The sequence below is a fragment of the Zootoca vivipara genome, chromosome 4, assembly GCF_965207765.1.
Source record: "Zootoca vivipara chromosome 4, rZooViv2.hap1.1, whole genome shotgun sequence".
NCBI lineage: Eukaryota > Metazoa > Chordata > Lepidosauria > Squamata > Lacertidae > Zootoca > Zootoca vivipara.
In genome coordinates this window covers 97,550,996-97,571,101 of record NC_142587.1, presented here as the reverse complement: position 1 = coordinate 97,571,101, position 20,106 = coordinate 97,550,996, and the positions used below count along the sequence as shown (strand labels likewise).

General features: G+C 42.4%; 1 protein-coding gene across 4 annotated transcripts in view; it reads left to right on the top strand.

Annotated features, from left to right (window-relative positions):
- FAM168A (family with sequence similarity 168 member A) overlaps positions 1 to 20,106 on the top strand; it is a 149,992-nt gene that overhangs the window by 49,145 nt on the left and 80,741 nt on the right. For all 4 annotated transcript variants that reach the window (XM_060273943.2, XM_088668861.1, XM_060273942.2 and 1 more), the window contains exon 3: positions 9,827 to 9,915. In XM_060273943.2, coding sequence (XP_060129926.2) covers positions 9,846 to 9,915 — 70 coding nt within the window. In that variant the 5' untranslated portion in view covers positions 9,827 to 9,845. The remainder of the gene's footprint in view (positions 1 to 9,826; positions 9,916 to 20,106) is intronic.

Sequence of the window (20,106 nt, the reverse complement as noted above, 5' to 3'; positions counted from 1 at the left end):
TGTTGGGCTCTCCCTAACTGGAGGTCTCCAAACAGAAGATGCTCTTGTTATGGATTTCCTGTACTGAGGTTACTGGGGTTAGACTAGATCAACCTTCACCAACTTGGTGTCGTCCAAATGGTTTGGACTACAACTCCCATCAGCCCCAACCATCACTGTTGTTTCAGAGTTGAGGACAGAGAGAGGGGGAGATACCATTCAGAAGTCATCTGCTTGTGTGAACAATGTTAGTGTGGGAGCCCTAAACTCACAGGGTTTTTTGTGTTTTTTTGCTGCAGTATACTTGCACTCTTTAGCATACTGCCTGTATTCTGGTGCCAGCAGCTGGTGTGTGTGTGTGTGTGTGTGTGTGTGTGTGTGTTAGTGCGTGTTCCAGGTGAATGGAGACCCATGCCAGTGCAAAGTCTTGCCCATATGATCACATCTACAGGCAAAATACCGGTACTGTAGTAATAATTCTATATTTAAATCGTTAACCTAACACATCTTATGCTCATTAGATTGTCTCCAAACAAAAGCCTAGCTATAAAACATGAACTATCATGGATCAGAGGTATAACATGAAAAAAATTATGCAGAGGATAATTAAGTCTTTCTAGACACAATTATTCCTTTGGCAGCATGTGTGAAAGACTTGGAGTAACCTATTGATTCTAATTATTAAAAGCAACTGAATCACTGAATTTTTCTAAAATTGGCTTCTGCTAATGGGGATTAATATGAAATTAAGCCATTATATTGAAAAGAAAAGAAATTGACCCCCATTTGTGCATAGCATCAGAATCTTTGATTTTTAAAAATCGCTGTTGAATTTTTATCACGTGTAGCATTGAGGACTTTGCTGAAAATGATAATCCAGGGGGTCAGCAGCCCTTTTCAGCTGTGGGCCAGTCCACCATCCTTCAGACCATGTGGTGGGTCAGGCTATATTTTGAAAAAAATATATGAACGAATTCCTATGCCCCGCAAATAACCCAGAGATGCATTTTTTTTAAAAAGGACACATTCTACTCATGTAAAAACATGCTGATTCCCAGACCATCCGAGGGCCGGATTGAGATGGTGATTGGGCTGCATCTGGCCCCCGGGCCTTAGTTTGCCTACCCCTGTGATAGTCAGATCTGTGAACTAATGATATTTTGGTGATTTTTGATGGTGGTACGATTTGGGGATGCTATTTTCACTGTAGTGTGGTTCATTGCTGTTTGACAACGAGGCAGATCAGCTCTTTTCAAATTTCAGATAATTCTTTGGTAGGAGTGTTCCAACAGACCTTACGTTTTTATAAGGCTTGTAAATAGCTGTTCATCTCATCACCTGTGGCAAGGAAATATCCCTCCAATCTCACCTTTCCTTAAAAAATAATAATGTTTAGGGTGTGTTTGTTTGTTTGTTTGTGTTCATTGATTGGGGAAGCGTCTAAGATGGTTTGATCCACTCTCATGGCCTCAGGTCATGTGCCTCTCTATGTGTAGATCTCCATCCTGCCCCTTATATATAAGACCTGCAGTCTCACAAGACTATACAACTATACAACATGATTCCAGGGGGTCTGAAAAGCATCATTGGAAGTGCGGTGTTTGGGGTGAGAAGCTGTTCCAGTGGAATCTGACAAGAGAAGGAATAACACGATTTGAAACTTAACTCTTACATTACGTACTGAAGCAAACCATCTCCCTGTTTTACTGTGAGAGCATTAGCTTTGTGCTAAGTAGTAAAAATGCAGTGAAACATGTGGATAAAGGTGTCAAATCTTATTCATGAGTCTCTCAGATCTTGAAGAAGAAACACACTACCACCCCCCTTTTTCCCCTCCCAAACTATATGCACCAGTACAGTACAAAATATTAAATGGTACCCAAAACTCTTAGTTAGAGGATGGATATGTTAGGTCATAGCGGCAGGTGGGGTTGTGGGTGAGGAAGAGGAAGAAAGGAGGCAAGAGGAACCGCTGGGAATGCATAGTGAAAGGTGAGAATGTCACACAGGCAGCTCATGGGGCAGGAAGCATTTAATAATCTAGGGTGAAGTACAATTTTTAAAAAGATGCTTGGAAAGGACCATCTGTTTTAGAGTTGCAAAATGAATATGCCAGCTCCCAGACTCGCTAGAGGGCCTGCTGTGGAAATAGGGGAGTGCTTTACCAGGCTATGCTATGATGTGTGGGTGGCCTGAGGAATGGTGACCTGTCCAAAGCCAGCCTAGAGAGCTTTGTGGCTGAATCAGGATTTGAACCCAGATCTTCCAGATATAATATTCTACTTGGTGATAGCTACTGTCCTCTTGTGTGAAGAGGGACAGACTAGACTATTTTCAGGCTTGAATGTTGTGGGAAAGGGTAGAGAGGGCTTGGGGTTTGTTTCTCTGTGCTTGACTTCATTATCTTCCAATCTTCTGATGCATATTTAGCAATCAAACCTTCAGGACAGGCATTGTATATTTTATGTTTGTGGACTGTAACGTTCCTTCTCCTAAATCCTTGGAATAGGCTGCAGGATTGCTGAACTGACCATCCCATTGACACTACTGCCATTCATTGTATCTGTGTGACAAAATAGGCTCCAACTTGGACTAGTGTGTAATTATAAATACCCAATCACTATGCAATTTGCTTTTAATTATTAAATCAAGAGATGGAAAACTATCTAATACAGTTAATAATTCTTCCTATAGAGCACTTCTAATTTCTATTAGAAATAGGCCCTGTCAAACAAAATTATAGCACTAATAATACTTCATTTATATATAGTTCAAAAAGTACCTGGTATGGTGTACAGCATAATCAGGAAATTATATAATATAAATCATTAAAAAGTACAAGTGCAACTAGCAGTCCATTTCTAAAAGCAATAACAAGGAACATAAAATGTGGCTAACACTTAAAAACAAAGCAACAACTCAACAGCAGCAAGGGTAAAAGATGTTACACATTTAAAAAGTGGAAGCAATAAAATGGGATGTTTTAATGTTTTAAATGCCTGCTGAAATAAAGGGTCTTCAAACTGCTTTATCTGTGCATAACTTACCCTAATTGCAATTTTACAAAATTATGCTTAGGCTGTTGTTGTTTTTTGGTTACCTCTTTACAACTCAGACATTTTGTAAAACTAAAGCGTGGAGTGATGGATGTTTGGCTGCACAGCTGTAATTCCATGCAAAAAATGTGGTCCACTGTAAGCTGGGGGACCAAGTGGTATGAGATCCAAAGGAAGATGGCTGTTGGTCATTCAGAGGCTGCAGGACCTTGGATAGCTCCAAGGCTGTCATCTTGCCTGTGTTCATATATACTTAGCTAAGCCCCACATTCTCAAGACTGTGGGCTGCCTCTTAGGGCTTGGAACCTGGCACTTCTTTTGAGGGGGGGACCTCCAATGTTCGGGGTTGTTTGTAAGATGGGCCTCTGGTTGATAGCTTGGACATGCAGGAGATACCAGCTAGGGATGCTTGAGGAATTCTGACGTGAACAGGCCTGATCCCCAAATCCCAAAACACAATTATCCTTTGAATTTCACACTTCTCTAGATTTTGTAGTGCAGTGAAGCGGCCAACCTCAAATGGTGGATTTGGAGCAGTATGGGGCACAGCAAAATTGGAGACCGATTTAACCGATGGAGCATGGTTGGCCAGGAATCTCCCCACTGAAATGAACCAGAGTTGTGCAAGAGTAGGAAATCATCCTGGTGGATTGTGAAAGAGAAGGAGCAGCATTTATTTTCTTCTTTGCACAGCCCTGGTGTCAGGCTCTGAGAATCAGCTATGCCACACTCCTTGGAACTTTTCCCAAATGGTCTAAAAGCAGAGAGGCAACTGCAGCTCTTGGTGATTGCTGAGCATAGCTTCCATTTTATCACGCACAGCTTTTGAAGCGCACCATTGTTCAGTGAGGCGAGAGCGTCCGAGTGACACTGCAGCCACTTAATAGCGTGGAAAGTTCAAGTTGAGTATTTAGAGTGCTTCCTTTCCCCTTTCTCAAGGCAGATCCTTCATATCCACACACCCCCTCCTCCTCTCACCCCCTTTGACTGACACACGGGCCATTGAGTGATGGCGCGACCTCTGTTGTGTTGCTATTTACACTTCGTCTGAAGTAATTTCCTTTGCCGGCGACTGCAAAGATGCGATAGGAGAGTAACCAAGTTATGGGGGACAGGTTCCTTGGAGGTTGCTCAACAGTAGAGGCCTCTTAGGCTTGTGCTGCTAGAATTCTTGCTTCTCTGGGCAGTTTCTAAGCAAAAATAGCACTGGAGCAATTCTACTGTACTGTATGTCTTTTAGTCCTGTCTTTTCTATTATATTTAGTCTCGCTCTGCACGGCCAGGGAAAAAACAATGCTGTCCAGGGTTGTAAAGACTGTGGAGAGAATAACTGGTTGCACTCTTCCCACCTTGGACCAAATCTATGCTTCCAGGTGCCATAAGAAAGCTGCAAAGATAGCACAGGATAGTGCGTACCCCGGAAATGATCTCTTTCAGCTTCTGCCTTCTGGAAGAAGGTACAGGGTTATGAAGACTAGAACTAGCCGCATGAGAAACAGTTTCCATCCAAATGTGATTTTGGTATTAAATGCAGTGTAAGGTAGTCATTATGGGGGTATATTGTATTTAATTATGGGGTATCAGAGTCTGGGGGTGGGCTAATCAGGATGGGATAGCAGGCTTGTTGGTTTTCAATGTTTGATGTAGAGTTTTTTCCATTTTGTTCTGTATGGGACAATAAAGATTATTTATCTAACCTAGACAGCATCTTAAAAAGCAGACGTCCGTATAGTTAAAGCTATGGTTTTCCCAGTAGTGATGTATGGAAGTGAGAGCTGGGCCATAAAGAAGGTTGATCGTTGAAGATTTGATGCTTTTGACACGATGGGAATGGACAGACAACACACAACTAAAAGATAGATAGATTGTTGTTGTTTAGTCATTTAGTCGTGTCCGACTCTTCGTGACCCCATGGACCAGAGCACGCCAGGCACTCTGGTCTTCCACTGCCTCCCGCAGCTTGGTCAAACTCATGTTGGTAGCTTTGAGAACACTGTCCAACCATCTCGTCCTCTGTCGTCCCCTCCTCCTTATGCTCTCCATCTTTCCCAACATCAGGGTCTTTTCCAGGGAGTCTTCTCTTCTCATGAGGTGGTCTCATGAGGAGCTTCAGCTTCAGGATCTGTCCTTCCAGTGAGCACTCAGGGCTGATTTCCTTCAGAATGGATAGGTTTGATCTTCTTGCAGTCCATGGGAGTCTCAAGAGTTCAAAAGCACCAGTATTCAAAAGTATCAATTCTTTGGCGATCAGCCTTCTTTATGGTCCAGCTCTCCCTTCCATACATCAATCACTATTGAGAAAACCATAGCTTTAACTATACGGACCTTTGTCAGCAAGGTGATGTCTCTGCTTTTTAAGATGCTGTCTAGGTTTGTCATCACCTTTCTCCCAAGAAGCAGGGGTCTTTTAATTTCGTGACTGCTGTCACCATCTGCAGTGATCATGGAGCCCAAGAAAGTAAAATCTCTCACTGCCTCCACTTCTTCCCCTTCTATTTGCCAGGAAGTGATGGGACCAGTGGCCATGATCTTAGTTTTTTTTTATGTTGAGCTTCAGACCATATTTTGCACTCTCCTCTTTCACCCTCATTAAGAGGTTCTTTAATTCTCACTTTCTGCCATCAAAGTTGTGGCTGGAATTGTTGGGTGTTCATAATTCTCAGACTTTGTTCACTGTCTCTATTATGGTAGATTTCTTTTTTTTTTTAAAAAAACACCACTTTATTTTCAATGCAAAATTACAACATAAAATATAAACAATATGTTATTTCTAGTTTTATACCTTTTATAACCATTTCTTCATTCCCTTGATGAAATATACTCAGAGTCATAGAATCATAGAGTTGGAAGAGACCACAAGGGCCATCCAGTCCAACCCCCTGCCTAGCAGGAAACACCATCAAAGCATTCCTGACATATGGCCGTCATATGTCCTATAGTGACTTCATGCTCTTTATTGCAGCTTGTAAAACAGTGATAGATATGCCCCCCAAACCTCAGGCTTTTATATACATTATTTGCACAATGAGTCCTGTCTGACTGGCTGATTCTGCTTCCCTCTTGGAGCCTGATTGGTCTTTTCCTACAGGCCAATCAGTTGTTGCATTCTACGATCCTACCAGCCTAATAGGCTGATTAACTTCTTCCTGGAGCCTGATTGGTCTTCTCCTGCAAGCCAACCAGTTGTTGCATTCTAGGATCCTACTTGCCTATTGTTCTAGGATCCAGCTCAGTACATAACACTTGACCTTGCAAACTTCATTTGTTACATACCAGTATGTTAATTCCAGAACAATGTTTTTTAATATACTCTTTAACACAATCCCATTCTTTTATTAATTGTTGATCTGATTGTCCTCTTAAGACTGCCGTTAACCTTGCCAAATCTTTGTATTATGGTAGATTTCATGAGCCCATGAGCTGAGGATTGGAGGATCACCATGCAGACCAATGACAATGGCACTTTATGCAAATTTTTTGCTTTCCTGGAATCTAATAAAGAAATTTTGGGGAATTGTAATTGCATGTGGATAGGTGTTTCTTAACTGTCAATTTTGGGAGGAGGGGGCGTGACTGTTAAATTACTTTAGCATTGCATTTGTAGCATAGAAGTATCCATGGTATTTCTTTTTGAGGTTATTCCTTTTTAAATCAAAAGACTCTTATCTCCAGCATTAAAAGATTCTATCTGTGAAGCACTCTGGTGGAGAATTTTAAATTCACACCAGTCAGGAAATTGAGACTTATGGTCCCTGCGGCAAAAGTAACGGCCACAGTGCATACATATATTACGGTGTAAACTTAATGGCTCTATAAATACAGTAGCAAAAAAAATACTGCAGACGGGCAAGAGTGCCAAGCTGCAAATGCCGAGAGGACCATAAACTTGGCATGTGTGATGTGTAAATCTTGGGCTGCAATATTGTGTGGCGGATGAGACTCACAGGCAGGGAACACACATTCTTCCAGTTGCGAGGGGAGGCTTTTTGCAAATATTCATTGATTTGGACTGTTGGAGTCCCTTTCCTGGCCATCCTCTCCACCCCCAAGTTCTTTGCTTTTTTTTACAGCCTCCATCTTTTCCTTCTTTAGAGGGCCGCTAATACAATGCTAACTTAGAAGTGGCAGGAAAGCTAATTAATTAAGCACTAATTGTCAAGCCAATTGTTGCTAGGCTTAACATTTGACTTGTTTACTACCTGGAAATAAAAAAGGAAAAGAACTAATGATCTAACAAATTGCTCATCGCTCATAAATGTCCACATTGTTGTATGTATGAATGATAAGTGAGCATCTTTTTTCCCCCTTTTTCTTTTAAAGGCAATCCAGAAGTGGTGTAAATGTGATGGGTATGATGTTTAAAATTGTCTTGGTAGCCGTGGAGACAAATGGTTTGCCTAATAAAGCTTAATGACTGATTTTTCCCTCCACTAATCAGAGCTAAGAATGTGCTTCATTAAGATAATTAACTGAGTAGTTGCTTAACTGTCAGTCCTAGACACAAATTCCCAGGTTCCTTGCTTTCCTCTAAATAAAAGCCAGAGGAAAAAAAGATCCTGGCTCCCTTTAATCATATTTATTAGGCAAAAGGGTTATTATTATTTTTTTTAAAGGCAGTTCTCTGCCTGGAGCTGCGACATTTCAGATAGTACGGAACATACTGTTGGTGTGCCAGCCAGAAAGAATATTTTAGTTCATACGTTGGTCTGGCAACAGAGATACATTTGAAGCTAGCTTGTTGTTATGTAGAGCTGATCTGCACCCAGCCAGGCATTTAACACAAGTAGGCCATCAAACCTTGGCACTTCCTCAGTGCTGCCAAAGCTTGAACTATAGAGCGGAGCCCAAAGCTCTACTCAGGATGCTCCCTGGATAGTTGGTTTAAATCTATCTGGAAATCTGCATCTTTATGTGATTTGATTATGTGTTCCACTTGTACCTTCTCTCTCTCCCCCCCCCCCCAGCTCTGGTGGCATAGATACCTATTCTGACCTTTTAACCATAGTTGGACAATTTGGGGATCATTCTGTTAAATCTGTTTGCTTGAGAGCTCACCTCCCTTCCATGGTGTGTCACATCTACGTTGCAGCCATGGTTATCACTTGCCAGATTCTTTCCTAACAATGGCTTGCCAGTGGGATTGTGGAGCACTGAAACCATGATACGTGACAGAATTTCCACCAATCCCTGTTTTCCCCTGGATATTTTAGAATAATAATTGGTGTAAGTGAAGGCACCAGGCGAGTCTCCCTGGGGAGAGCAGTCCACAAATGGGGAGCCACCCATTCTAGTGTTGCCACCCTCCATTCCTCTAGTGGAGGGGGCAAACAAAGAAGGGCCTCAGGTGATGATGGCAGGATCTGGGTTTGTTCATATTGGGGGAGTCAGTCCTGGAGGTATTGCGGTTCTGAGCTGTTTAAGGCTTCATTAGGTCAAAACGAGCACTTTGAACTGGGGCCAGAAACTAATTGGCAGCCAGTGCAGTCAAGTCAGGATTGGTGTAATATGCTCAAACTGCCTTGTCCCAGTGAGAAAATTGGCCACTGAATTCTGCACCAGCTGAAGTTCCGGAACAATCTTCAGAGGCCGTCCCACATATAGTGCACTGCAGTAGTTGAGTATCACAGCTGTGCAGAACCTCAAGCCCAATGCTCCAGCTGCCACACAACAATAATAGTAGTAGTAATTGTAATAATAATAATAATAATAATAATAATAATAATAATAATAATAATTTATTTATTATTTATACCCCGCCTATCTGGCTGGGTTTCCCCAGCCACTCTGGGCGGCTTCCAACAAAATATTAAAATACAATAGTCCAGGCATGTCCAACAGGTAGATTGTGATCCACCGGTAGATCACTGGATGTTTGTGGTAGATCACTGGTAGATCACTGGTTCCCCCAAAAGAAGCTCAACAACTTTGGTCCTCCCCCCAAAAAGCTCAACATAGTTGCCCTGCACCCCCCAAAAATGGGGCTTTCCTCCTTGCTAAATAAAGCTCAACAACTTTGACCTAAACCCCCCAAAATGGGGTAGATCACTGCCAGTTTTTAACTCTGTGAGTAGATCGCAGTCTCTTGGGAGTTGCCCTTCAGATGCTAAAAGCTTCCCTAAACAGGGCTGCCTTCAGATGTCTTCTAAAAGTCAGGTAGTTGTTTCTTTCCTTGACATCTGATGGGAGGGCGTTCCACAGAGACGGTGCCACCACCGAGAAGGCCCTCTGCCTGATTCCCTGTAACCTCACTTCTCGCAGGGAGGGAACCGCCAGAAGGCCCTGGAGCTGGACCTCAGTGTCCGGGCTGAATGATGGGGGTGGAGACACTCCTTCAGGTATACTGGATAAATGTTGCTTTATGATATGGGTATGATTTATTTCCTGTGATATGAATCTTACACTCAGTGTACAACATGCACCTGTGGCCCAAACATTGTGGGGGTTTTTTGGCCTCAACTCCCTGATCTGTCCTTTGGCTTGGACTCCCCCTAGTGGAAGAGGGGACTTGCTCTTTCTGATTTCTCCCAAGTACCATTTAATCGCAGTAGTGAAAAACTCATTTCTTGCAATTCTTTCGCTGTAATTAGGAGGAAAGGTAAGTCACCCGTGAGAATAATTTAAGAGAATTAAGTGAAGGCTCCAAAACTTGAAAAACTGAGTAAGCTGTTGTATTTTCGTAAATACTTATCTTTGCAACTCGTATGTCATGAATCATAAACACAGTCCTTACCATCCTAATGTGAGGGTGGGAAATACTTTTCTGTATTCACTTTCTCCCCTTTCTCTTTCAGAGTGTTCACGTCTTCCACAATGAATCCAGTTTACAGCCCCGTTCAACCTGGGGCTCCTTATGGAAACCCTAAGAACATGGCCTATACAGGTAAGGTTGCTTATATTACCATGCTCAGAGGACTAGATCCCACGCAGGTGATGTGCCTTTTTATGGGATGTACCATTTCAGATGGAAGGTGGCGGCTAATCATACAATGCTCTTTAATACCCCCACCTCCACTCTCTGCATGTAGAAAGCTAGATGGGATGGCAGGTCTAAGCTGGGTTTTAGCCTTGTGAAGTTCTCTCTCTCTCTCTCTCTCTCTCTCTCTCTCTCTCTCTCTCTCTCTCTCTCTCTCTCTCTCTCTCTGTGTGTGTGTGTGTGTGTGTGTGTGTGTGTGTTTTGCTTTGTACATTTGTTCCTGAGAGCAGCTTCTATCGGCAGATTGAAGTGGTGTAGTTCAGATACAGGTTTTCCACGCAGCAGTGTGTATACCAGGCAGCTGGTTAATTCAGATAAGTTTAACCAAGTTTTGTTGTTCTTCTGGGATCTTGTTGTTGTTACCCCTGGAGTTTCCTTCAACGCACCAGCTTTTGTTTGATAAGACTTCTCTCCTCAGGCATGTTCTAATGTGATACTTCAATTTGTGCTTAACATTTGGTATGTCTACCCTATGGGATCTAATCACTTATCTTCAGTCTGCACGCCTTGAAAAAGTCAGTGGTTTCTCTCTCTGCTGATGACTCCTTCCTTCTGCATAAATAACTCTCTGCAGGTTACAGTGATGAACTTTGCCATGAGTTACCACTGATGTAACCTGTGAATATTGCACAAGAAAACTCATTCATATGTTAGCAATTACACCTGCTGAAAATACAAAATGTAAAAAAGCCCCTAATGCAGTTATTTAATGCAGGTGGTTTCTTGTTTTAGTTTCATGTCCATGCCTCTCAACTTTATAAAGATTTCCTCATTAGGGTTCCTTAGTGAAAAACACAGATGAAAATTCCTGTAATTATTGGAAGTTGTTTATGTTCTGCAACTGTATTGATGAAGTCTTCCAGTTTGCGAACGTTTTTCGGAAGCCGAACGTCCAACGCGGCTTCCGAATGAGTGCAGGAAGCTCCTGCAGACAATCGGAAGCCGCGCCTTGGTTTTCGAACAGTTTCGGGAGTCAAACGGACTCCCAGAACGGATTAAGTTAGAGAACCCAAGGTACCACTGTAATAGAAAATGGGGCCAGTATCTATCTGTCCTAGATCTCTTTGTCACTTTGCAGACAGGAGTGATACTCAACTGTTCTGGGATGCTTCTCTTCCTGCACCAGTTGCCACAATATAACAGACTATTGTAAGTCTACAACAGGGGTCCCCAAACATACCTGGCTTTGGGCTGGTTGCGCGATGGGCCGAAGGGCGGGGGAACGCGCTCCCATACACGCACGCACTTGCTTTTTCTGGCGCGGGTGGCGCTGGAAATGGCTTCTGCGCATGCGCAGACATCATTTCTGGCGCACTTCCGGGTCGGCGCGGTGACGGAAATAGCTTCTGCGCATGAGCACAAGCTATTTCTGGCGCCGCACCAACCCAGAGATGGGTAACCGCACCGTGGCACGCCGGTAAGAGTGGGCGGTGGGGGTTGGCGGGGGCCACACAATTGGCTTGCGCGGGCCGCATCCGGTCCCTGGGCCTTAGTTTGGGGACCCCTGGTCTACAACTACCATGCTGTAGATCTTGAACGAAGCTGCCGTGTGTCCTACAGAGCCTAGTTGTTTTGTTTGGAAGTGTCTTCATTCCTGCTACTGCAGCCGGTAGCAAGAGACTGTCTCTGAAAAACCATCTCAGTAGGAAGTTAGGAAGATGGGCATTTTGACCAACGCCAGTTGGCATGCAGGGACCTAAAATATGAGCTGAGCATCTAGTGCATAGAAAGGTGAAGGGATGGGGCAGCTTAAGAGGTGCAGATACCTGGGGAGAGAGACCTGAGGAGGAATGATGTGATGGCTGGTGATCCATAAGAATTGCATAAGAGGCAAACCTGCAAAGGACCTGGAAACAGAACAATATATTGGAACAGACAGAGTGTTCCAGCAGAAAATCAGGAAATGGCTATAAGGGAATAAGAGTTCAGGAGAGGCTGAGAATAAGCATTCATGTCATGTCTGAGCTTGGTTCTTTGTGTGTCTTTGTAATATGCATGAAGATAAATGTTGTTTAATAGCATTAAAATATGTTGCCTCCTAAACATAGAAGACAAGCTTATGGGGCTGTGATAATCTAATGTGTTCTGTAGGCAGCTGTATAAAAGAGATGCATTTAAAACTTATTTCAGACTCATGGGGCACAATTGGAAAATAGGAAGTTTTGTCTGTGGCCTTGGCTGCTGAAGGAGCAAAGGGCTTTATTTGCTAAAATAACAAATAGCCCTGTTCCATTTAGACTAACCAAGGTGCCACAAGACACACCTGTAGTTGACAAAAGGAGCACTCAGTCTCCTGGCATTTGTAAATACTTGTTTCCTCTCAAGTGATGCAGTATACATTTTGTTCAGCGTTTTCCATGATTTATCTTCTTCTGGCTGAGGTTGTATCTTGTATAGCCTTTTTTAAATCTCCTTATTTCAATGTGCTTTCTCCTTCAAATTCAGCATTATTACTCATGCTGAATCTATATTGTGAAATAGTGTGCAGCCAAATGGCTGGAACGATGCTGAAATGTTGACTGAGCCTTACGTATTGGAATGGGTTGTTGCCCTCCTTTTGCATGACTGCAGTTTAGGGAAAATGTCAAGCGCCTTGGCTTTATTCTGCCTGCATGTCAGTGACAGGTAACTGCTCTGTCTGTCTTAACATCCGATGAATCAAATGAGCTATATGACTTGATTTCACCAAAGTGTTTTATTTGAGCCACCTCGTCTTTTGAAAGGGAAGGCTGCAGTTTCAGTAGCTGTTGGTCCAAATAAAAGGCATTTACTCACTTTCAGGACCAACACTGTTCCGGTGACATAGACCTGCTGAAAACCCTAGCGCTGTATCTAATTTGAATTGATTTAAAATAGATAAGCCCCGCCCCCAAAGCAGGGATGGAGAAGGTGGTATCCTCCAGATCAGGCTTGGGCAAACTCTGGCCCTCCAGATGCTTGGGACTACAATTCCCATCATCCCTAGCTAACAGGACCAGTGGTCAGGGATGATGGGAATTGTAGTCCCAAACCTCTGGAGGGCCGGAGTTTGCCCATACCTGCTCTAGATATTGTTGGACTGCCATAAACTCCGCCCAACATGGTTAATGGCTCAAGGATAGTGGGATTTGTAGCCTGGCAACAGGTAGAGGGCCACATCTGTTGTATAGGATGTACAGTCCTCATATGATGGCTAAAGAGTGATGCTCCAATTCTCAATATAATGTACAGTATATACAATTGGTAAGCTTATCACAGCTTAAATAACCCCAGACAGGATGAGACAACTTCACAGCTAGTTGCCAGGCACTCCGGGCACCCCAGGCACTCCGGTCTTCCACTGCCTCCCGCAGTTTGGTCAAACTCATGTTCGTAGCTTCAAGAACATTGTCCAACCATCTCGTCCTCTGTTGTCCCCTTCTCCTTGTGCCCTCCATCTTTCCCAGCATCAGGGTCTTTTCCAGGGAGTCTTCTCTTATCATGAGGTGGCCAAAGTATTGGAGCCTCAGCTTCAGGATCTGTCCTTCCAGTGAGCACTCAGGGCTGATTTCCTTCAGAATGGATAGGTTTGATCTTCTTGCAGTCTATGGGACTCTCAAGAGTCTCCTCCAGCACCATAATTCAAAAGCATCAATTCTTCGGCGATCAGCCTTCTTTATGGTCCAGCTCTCACGTCCATACATCACTACTAGGAAAACCATAGCTTTAACTATACGGACCTTTGTCGGCAAGGTGATGTCTCTGCTTTTTAAGATGCTGTCTAGGTTTGTCATTGCTTTTCTCCCAAGAAGCAGGCGTCTTTTAATTTCATGACTGCTGTGATATGATAATATTTACAGTTTGATCATAGAATCATAGAATCATAGAGTTGGAAGAGACCACAAGGGCCATCCAGTCCAACCCCCTGCCAAGCAGGAAACACCATCAAAGCATTCTTGACATATGGCTGTCAAGCCTCTGCTTAAAGACCTCCATAGAAGGAGACTCCACCACACTCCTTGGTAGCAAATTCCACTGCCGAACAGATCTTACTGTCAGGAAGTTCTTCCTAATGTTTAGGTGGAATCTTCTTTCTAAACATTAGGAATATTTACAGGTGTGGAAAAGAGGCTGCTGTTGATGCTGTTTGCCATAGCATACAACTCTGATGTTATATCAAAATGTCGGTGCGGGTAGGGGTGGGGTTATTGGGTTGGTTTTATTTTCATTATGTATTTTGTGGTTTTATATTTTGATTTTATTCTGTGAACCGTCCTGAGACCTCTGGCTTTAGGGCGGTATATAAATACATTTTTTTAAAAAAAATGTGCAGTGTGTATAATGCTATAATATAGAGGGTGGGATGTAAAACTAGGTCAGATCTGCACAACTTGGCGTACTGCATTGGGTTGGCAATAAGCTTGAGGACACCAGTGAAGCAGCGCAAGATGCAAGAGGTATGTCCCAAGGCTCCCCTACTAATATCACAAGATATTACGTTTGGTGCAACTTAAATTTAGTGCAGCTCTTGGATTCCACTGACTGAGCCATTTCTGATCTGATAGCTTCATCGGCATCCTCTGAGACAGCCCAAGGCATTTCATATGCTGGCTTTACCAACCTGAAATTAATATACAGTACACATATATAAAGTTTGTATCCTTTGAATGAGTTACCTATGAAATATGTTGGGAATAGAGGATGTTGTGTCTGTATGCACCTGCCTTCTCCACTCACAATGTTCCAAGGGATCCTTGAGCTTACCCTTGGGGTCTTGTGATGCAGTCAAATGTCACAGCTATGTACCTTTGGCTAACACGCTATGATATGGGCTCCTCGCTCAATCTTTCCAAGATTATGGAATATAAAGGTGGATTAATGTAGAAGCCATAGCAAAATGTTTTTAGGTATGTTAGTATTTGGTTCCATTTTGTATTTTTCTATATTCTGCTTCTATTTTATTATTATTATTAATAGGGAGTGCTTCAGTGAAAAATCTGGGAGGGGGATATTTTGGAAAAAATATATATAATAAGAATAATATTGGAGAAAACTGGGTATCGAAACCTGCTTAACCTAAGTCATATATCCCAGTTTCCAGCGGCCCTTTAAAGTACGCTTCACGCAGAGTATACACAGTCAGAAGTTGACTTGGCTAAGAAAACACCACCAAGAGTGTAGGGTATTATTTCCCTTATATGAAACCCCTTACTAGCTGTATACAGTATACAGTATACAGATGAAAATACAAACGATTGGGTTTTTTAACTGAAAAACAAAGTGACTCTAAAGCGACTTTAAACTAAAGATAAATGCTTTCTCTCTTAACAACTTTATCTACCCACATTCCAACCTTCAAACCATTCCAAACCTCCCACAAACTCCCACATAACTCCCATTAAACTACCCAAGAATTAACAGCAAACTAGCTTTATAACTAAACAACTCTCATACTAAGATTCAACTAAGGAATCTCTTAAACTGAGTGTCTCTCTTACTAAGATTCAACTTGGAATCTCTTAAACTGAGAATTAAATCACACTGAGAGATATTTAACTGAGAGAGTGATCTACTAAGAGATGCAGAAGGCTTTCTGGCAGAGCCTTATATACAAGGAGCAGAGCCCACACCTGTGAGCAATTAACAGAAATCACCGGCACCTGTTTCTCTTAAACAGACAGTATTTACATTAGACCGGCTCTAAAGTAACTTGACTATTCAAAAAATCCAACAGGATATGCTTTGATAAAGTATTGTGAGCAGTTACAGAAAATAAAACGTGATGCATGCAAGGAAGCAAGCAAGCTCTCTCTCTCACACACACATACATTTTTATATGAGTTTATGTGAACATTCCATGTTTGCTGCTTCAGATATTTGAAACAAGCACCATTTGAAAGTTTAGGTTTGTGCATGGAGCCCTTTTCTTTCCTGCTGGACCCCGATTTGGATGAGCCCGAAGCTCCATCTTCATCTTCCCATTCGGCAAATATTCTGTGGAGTATCAGCCATTCTGTTACCTAATTCTATTGCCATGGATTTGTGGAGGGCCAGAGGACTAACCTCATCATAATGAACTCAAAGGTGCTCCCCAGGGCATCCCATAATATAATTTAGCTCTCCTAGTAAGAGCCGCAATTTGATCTATTTCTCTTTGCCATTGAGTGGCGATAGTAATTAAATAGTGATGTTTTGAAAAATCAGCAGAGGTAACTTAGCTGGATAAAGCTTTCACCAATAAATGCACTCATAATTTTTTCCCTGTTGATGAAGTGTCTCCTTGATTCAACAGGAAAAGTATATTGACAGGGCTAGAAAAATAATTCTAGTGTCTAGGCAGTGCCGGCATCAATCTTTCATGCGCTCAACTTGCAGAAGCTTGAATAAATATTTCAAAGTAGTAAGACTCAGCGTTCAACTTCTACGAGTTCATGCACCTGGGATTTTTCCAACCTTGCATATTGAGCAACTATGAAGTTCTTTTCTTTTTACATTGCATTAATGAGTGTGTGTGGCATTTAAAGAAATATCCCAGCCTGATATTTGAACATATGTATGTATTGATGATTTCACTTGCTCTAGGTAGTGAAATGATAGTTGTAATAGTGGCGGCAGTAGTAGTAGTAGTGAGTGTGTAGTTTTTACTATTAGTATTATTTATATGCCACCCATCTGACTGGGTTGCCCCAGCCATTCTGGCCAGCTCCCAGCCAAACTTGAACTTGAGCCTACTATTTGAGCTTCTTTTGAGCAAGTCATGATCTCTCAGCCTAATCTATGTTGTGAGATACCTGTAAATAATCAGAGCCCTGTTTGATCAGACCAAAAGCCTATGTAGTTCAGCCTTCTTTTCTCACAGTGGCCAACCAAAGGGAACCACAAGCCGTCTTTGTGCAACCCATTATCTTTCTAGAAAGCGTGGGCCAAATTTCCACCGTGGGTGGTTTTGTTTGTCTCTGACCAGTGTCACACTCTGGCTCCTTGGCACCAGAATATATCCCCCATAGGAGAAAATGCAGGATTTAAGAAAGGGAAGATAACAAAGGTTTATTCAGGAGCGGTATGTTGAAGGCTCCTCTTCAAATGTCTGCTAATTTCAGCTATTTGCAGTTGTAGGTTTATTATTTCTTCCCCCCTCCAGTGGCTGCAATCCACCTGAAGCATCTTTTGTTTTCACTAGCAGAATGGGAGAAGCAAGAGGGTTGAGGTTTGATAGGTGGGAGAGTCAGCCTGCTAGGAAGTCTAGGAATGAAGCTGCTGGCTCTGTTGAGTGCTTTTGAGCAAAATTGTATGGAATTGAGGGACCAAGTGAATGTGCATTTCAGCTAATCAGGTACCCAAATGACCTTTATTTGCCCTGTTAGAGGTCCCAGGGAGAGATGGAATCGCTTGAAAAGGAAAAGGAAGGCAAATTCAAACACGGAAATGCTTAACAAGGTCCCCAGGAATGTAAGTGAAAGCACAAAAGGCAGGAAAACTTAGATGTTGCCAGTGTGAGAACCCATACACAGAGCACTGATGAATCAATTGAACCACTAGAGTCTTTAGATGTTTGTCTTGGCTGCCCAGGAGGCAAAGAGTTGTCACAAGAGTGGCTTTTATTTTAAAAACCATGAAACAGAAAACTTCAGGATGGAGGAGAATAGCCCAGGCACAAAATATATCAAAAGCTCTTCATGTCCTACCATACCATTTTTCTTGCATGGGGTGAGCTAAATCTGAATTACAAAAGGGAACAGAACTATATATTTTTTTGTTGTTGCCTAAAGATCGCTCAACATTTTAATGAAAAAGACTCCCCTTTATTCATATGAGAAATATCTGTGCTGTTATCGTAAGACTGTCCATGCTGGGCCAAGGCAACAGTCCACATAATCAGCCACATCAAGGGTTTTCGTAACTCTAGGCCGGGTGACAGTTCCTGTCCGTTAGCAAGTCCCCAGAATTCTTAAAAACCAGCATTTTGGAATGACAAAATTCAAATTAGCAAGGGGCGGGGGAGGAGCACAACAGCACCAATGGCAGCAAGAGCAGGCAGAGGACTGGGAAGGAGGTCTTGGAAAAGTAGCATGTGCTACCATCAAACAGAGACACATGCCATTCCCATAAGCAGCAGCTCCCACCCACCCCGGTCAGGCTTGGGGCCTGGTTTCATTATAGGCTGCAGCCGAGGGTCATGTGGGCCAGAGGCAGAAGGCATAGTCATGGATGGGCTAGTGGTCAGACAGTGGATTTGGCAAACAAGAGGAAAGATGCAATCAAAAGCATACTTGTGGTCTAGCACCAGGCTGGGTGAACAAACACCTAAGTTCTAGACCAGGCTTCCTCAACCTCGGCCCTCCAGATGTTTTTGGCCTACAACTCCCATGATCCCTAGCTAGCAGGACCAGTGGTCAGGGATGCTGGGAATTGTAGTCTCAAAACATCTGGAGGGCCAGGGTTGAGGAAGCCTGCTCTAGACTATGGTCTGAAGGCCCATGAAGCTAAGCAGGCCTGGATGGGCGAATGCCTGGGAGCCACATGTGCTATAAACATACAAATAACATGGAACAGTAAAGTATAAATACATTATTATAGTATTTTTGCAAATGCATATGAAACAAAATTACCAAAGTGTTTTTTGTAGAAACATATACAGAAATGTGAAATATATGAAATATATATATATGCGTCTCAATAAAATATATTTAACAAAACCAAAATAAAAACGACACTTAAAGATGGTATGAACCCCCTCCTCCAAATTGAGAACAATAAAAACCTGATCAATAAAACTCAAAATGTCGTCTTTAAAACCTTCTCTTTAACAATATATGCAGAGATAGCTAAATCACAATCATGAAAATAAACAGACAACTTTTAGTGATGCATTGAACCTATTATATAAACTGGAATCAGCTGTCTGTGCAGTCAGGTACTACTAATGAAACCCGTTTTCTGAAGATGAGAGGTTATAGCAGGTGCATTGTTTAAGCTAAATGGAACGGAATGAAGAGAGGATTTTAACCACTTACTGGTATAAAGTACCTAGGACTAGATAAATAGGTGGTATGTTAGAAAACCTGGAAACAAGTAGCAGAGGAGAAACAATGAAGGAGAAAATCCTATATGTGTGTTCACAGCAAAGGGAGGAAATCCACTTCATTGCTTCACCAGCAATTTGACAGCCAGCTGATGTACATTTTTAATGGTCTCAAGGACGTGTGGTGATTAGTGTGGTGACACTCTCGAAATGCACCACCAGAAGAGCGCCAGATCTACAAGTGCAGATGTTGCCAGTGTTTTCAAATGTAAATATTTCCACATGAGCATTTGATGGCATAAACCAATGAGGACAGCCAAAAGTAGTAAAGTTTTTGTGCATTTTAATGGTCAGCTGGACTACTGAATGAATGCATCCTGTTGGTGTATTCTGAATCGAAACAGTTTCCACTCTGGCGATGTCCGTAAGGTGCCAAAGTGGGCTGTTGAACTATGCACGTCATTACAAACCGACCAGTCTTTGCAATTCCTGGCTCTTTTATAAGCATTTAGAGGTTTCTTTTCATGGCTGCTACATTGCGCAGCAAGTGCCAAAATTTATATACAGTATATATATATAGTGCACCGCAAAGATTTGCTTACATAATCAAAAGTTAAGCTGCAAGTGACTGACTCTATTCTGGGCACTTTTTGTAGCTTTCTGAACCAAGCACATTCCTATTTGAGCTCAAAGCTTTGGATATGGCTGGTGTAATTATGTTCTTCGAATAGTCTCTGCTCAAAAGAGAAGCCTGTACTTGCAAGGCCCCTGCGCTGAAATCTCTTAAATTAGCACAGTTACATCTGAGTGGAAGGAATTGCCCAAAAGGGAAATTCTGGCTAATCATAATATGGTACAGATAGCTGTCAGATCTTAGATGGACATTTCTATCTGTTTACTCCCTGTGTAGTCCGATGCTGAAATACACTTCTTTAATCAGTCCCTTCAATTGAGAGAGCAAAACATCTGAATTCCACTGTTGAACTTATTGTTCTCTATTTACTTCTCTTTTTTGGCTAGAGCTTGGTGCTAGTCGATAGGCTAAATCCATGCCTTGGTTGGGTTCAGATCACCAGTTCAGGATCTTCTGCAGACTAGAAGGCTAGAAACGTTCTCTT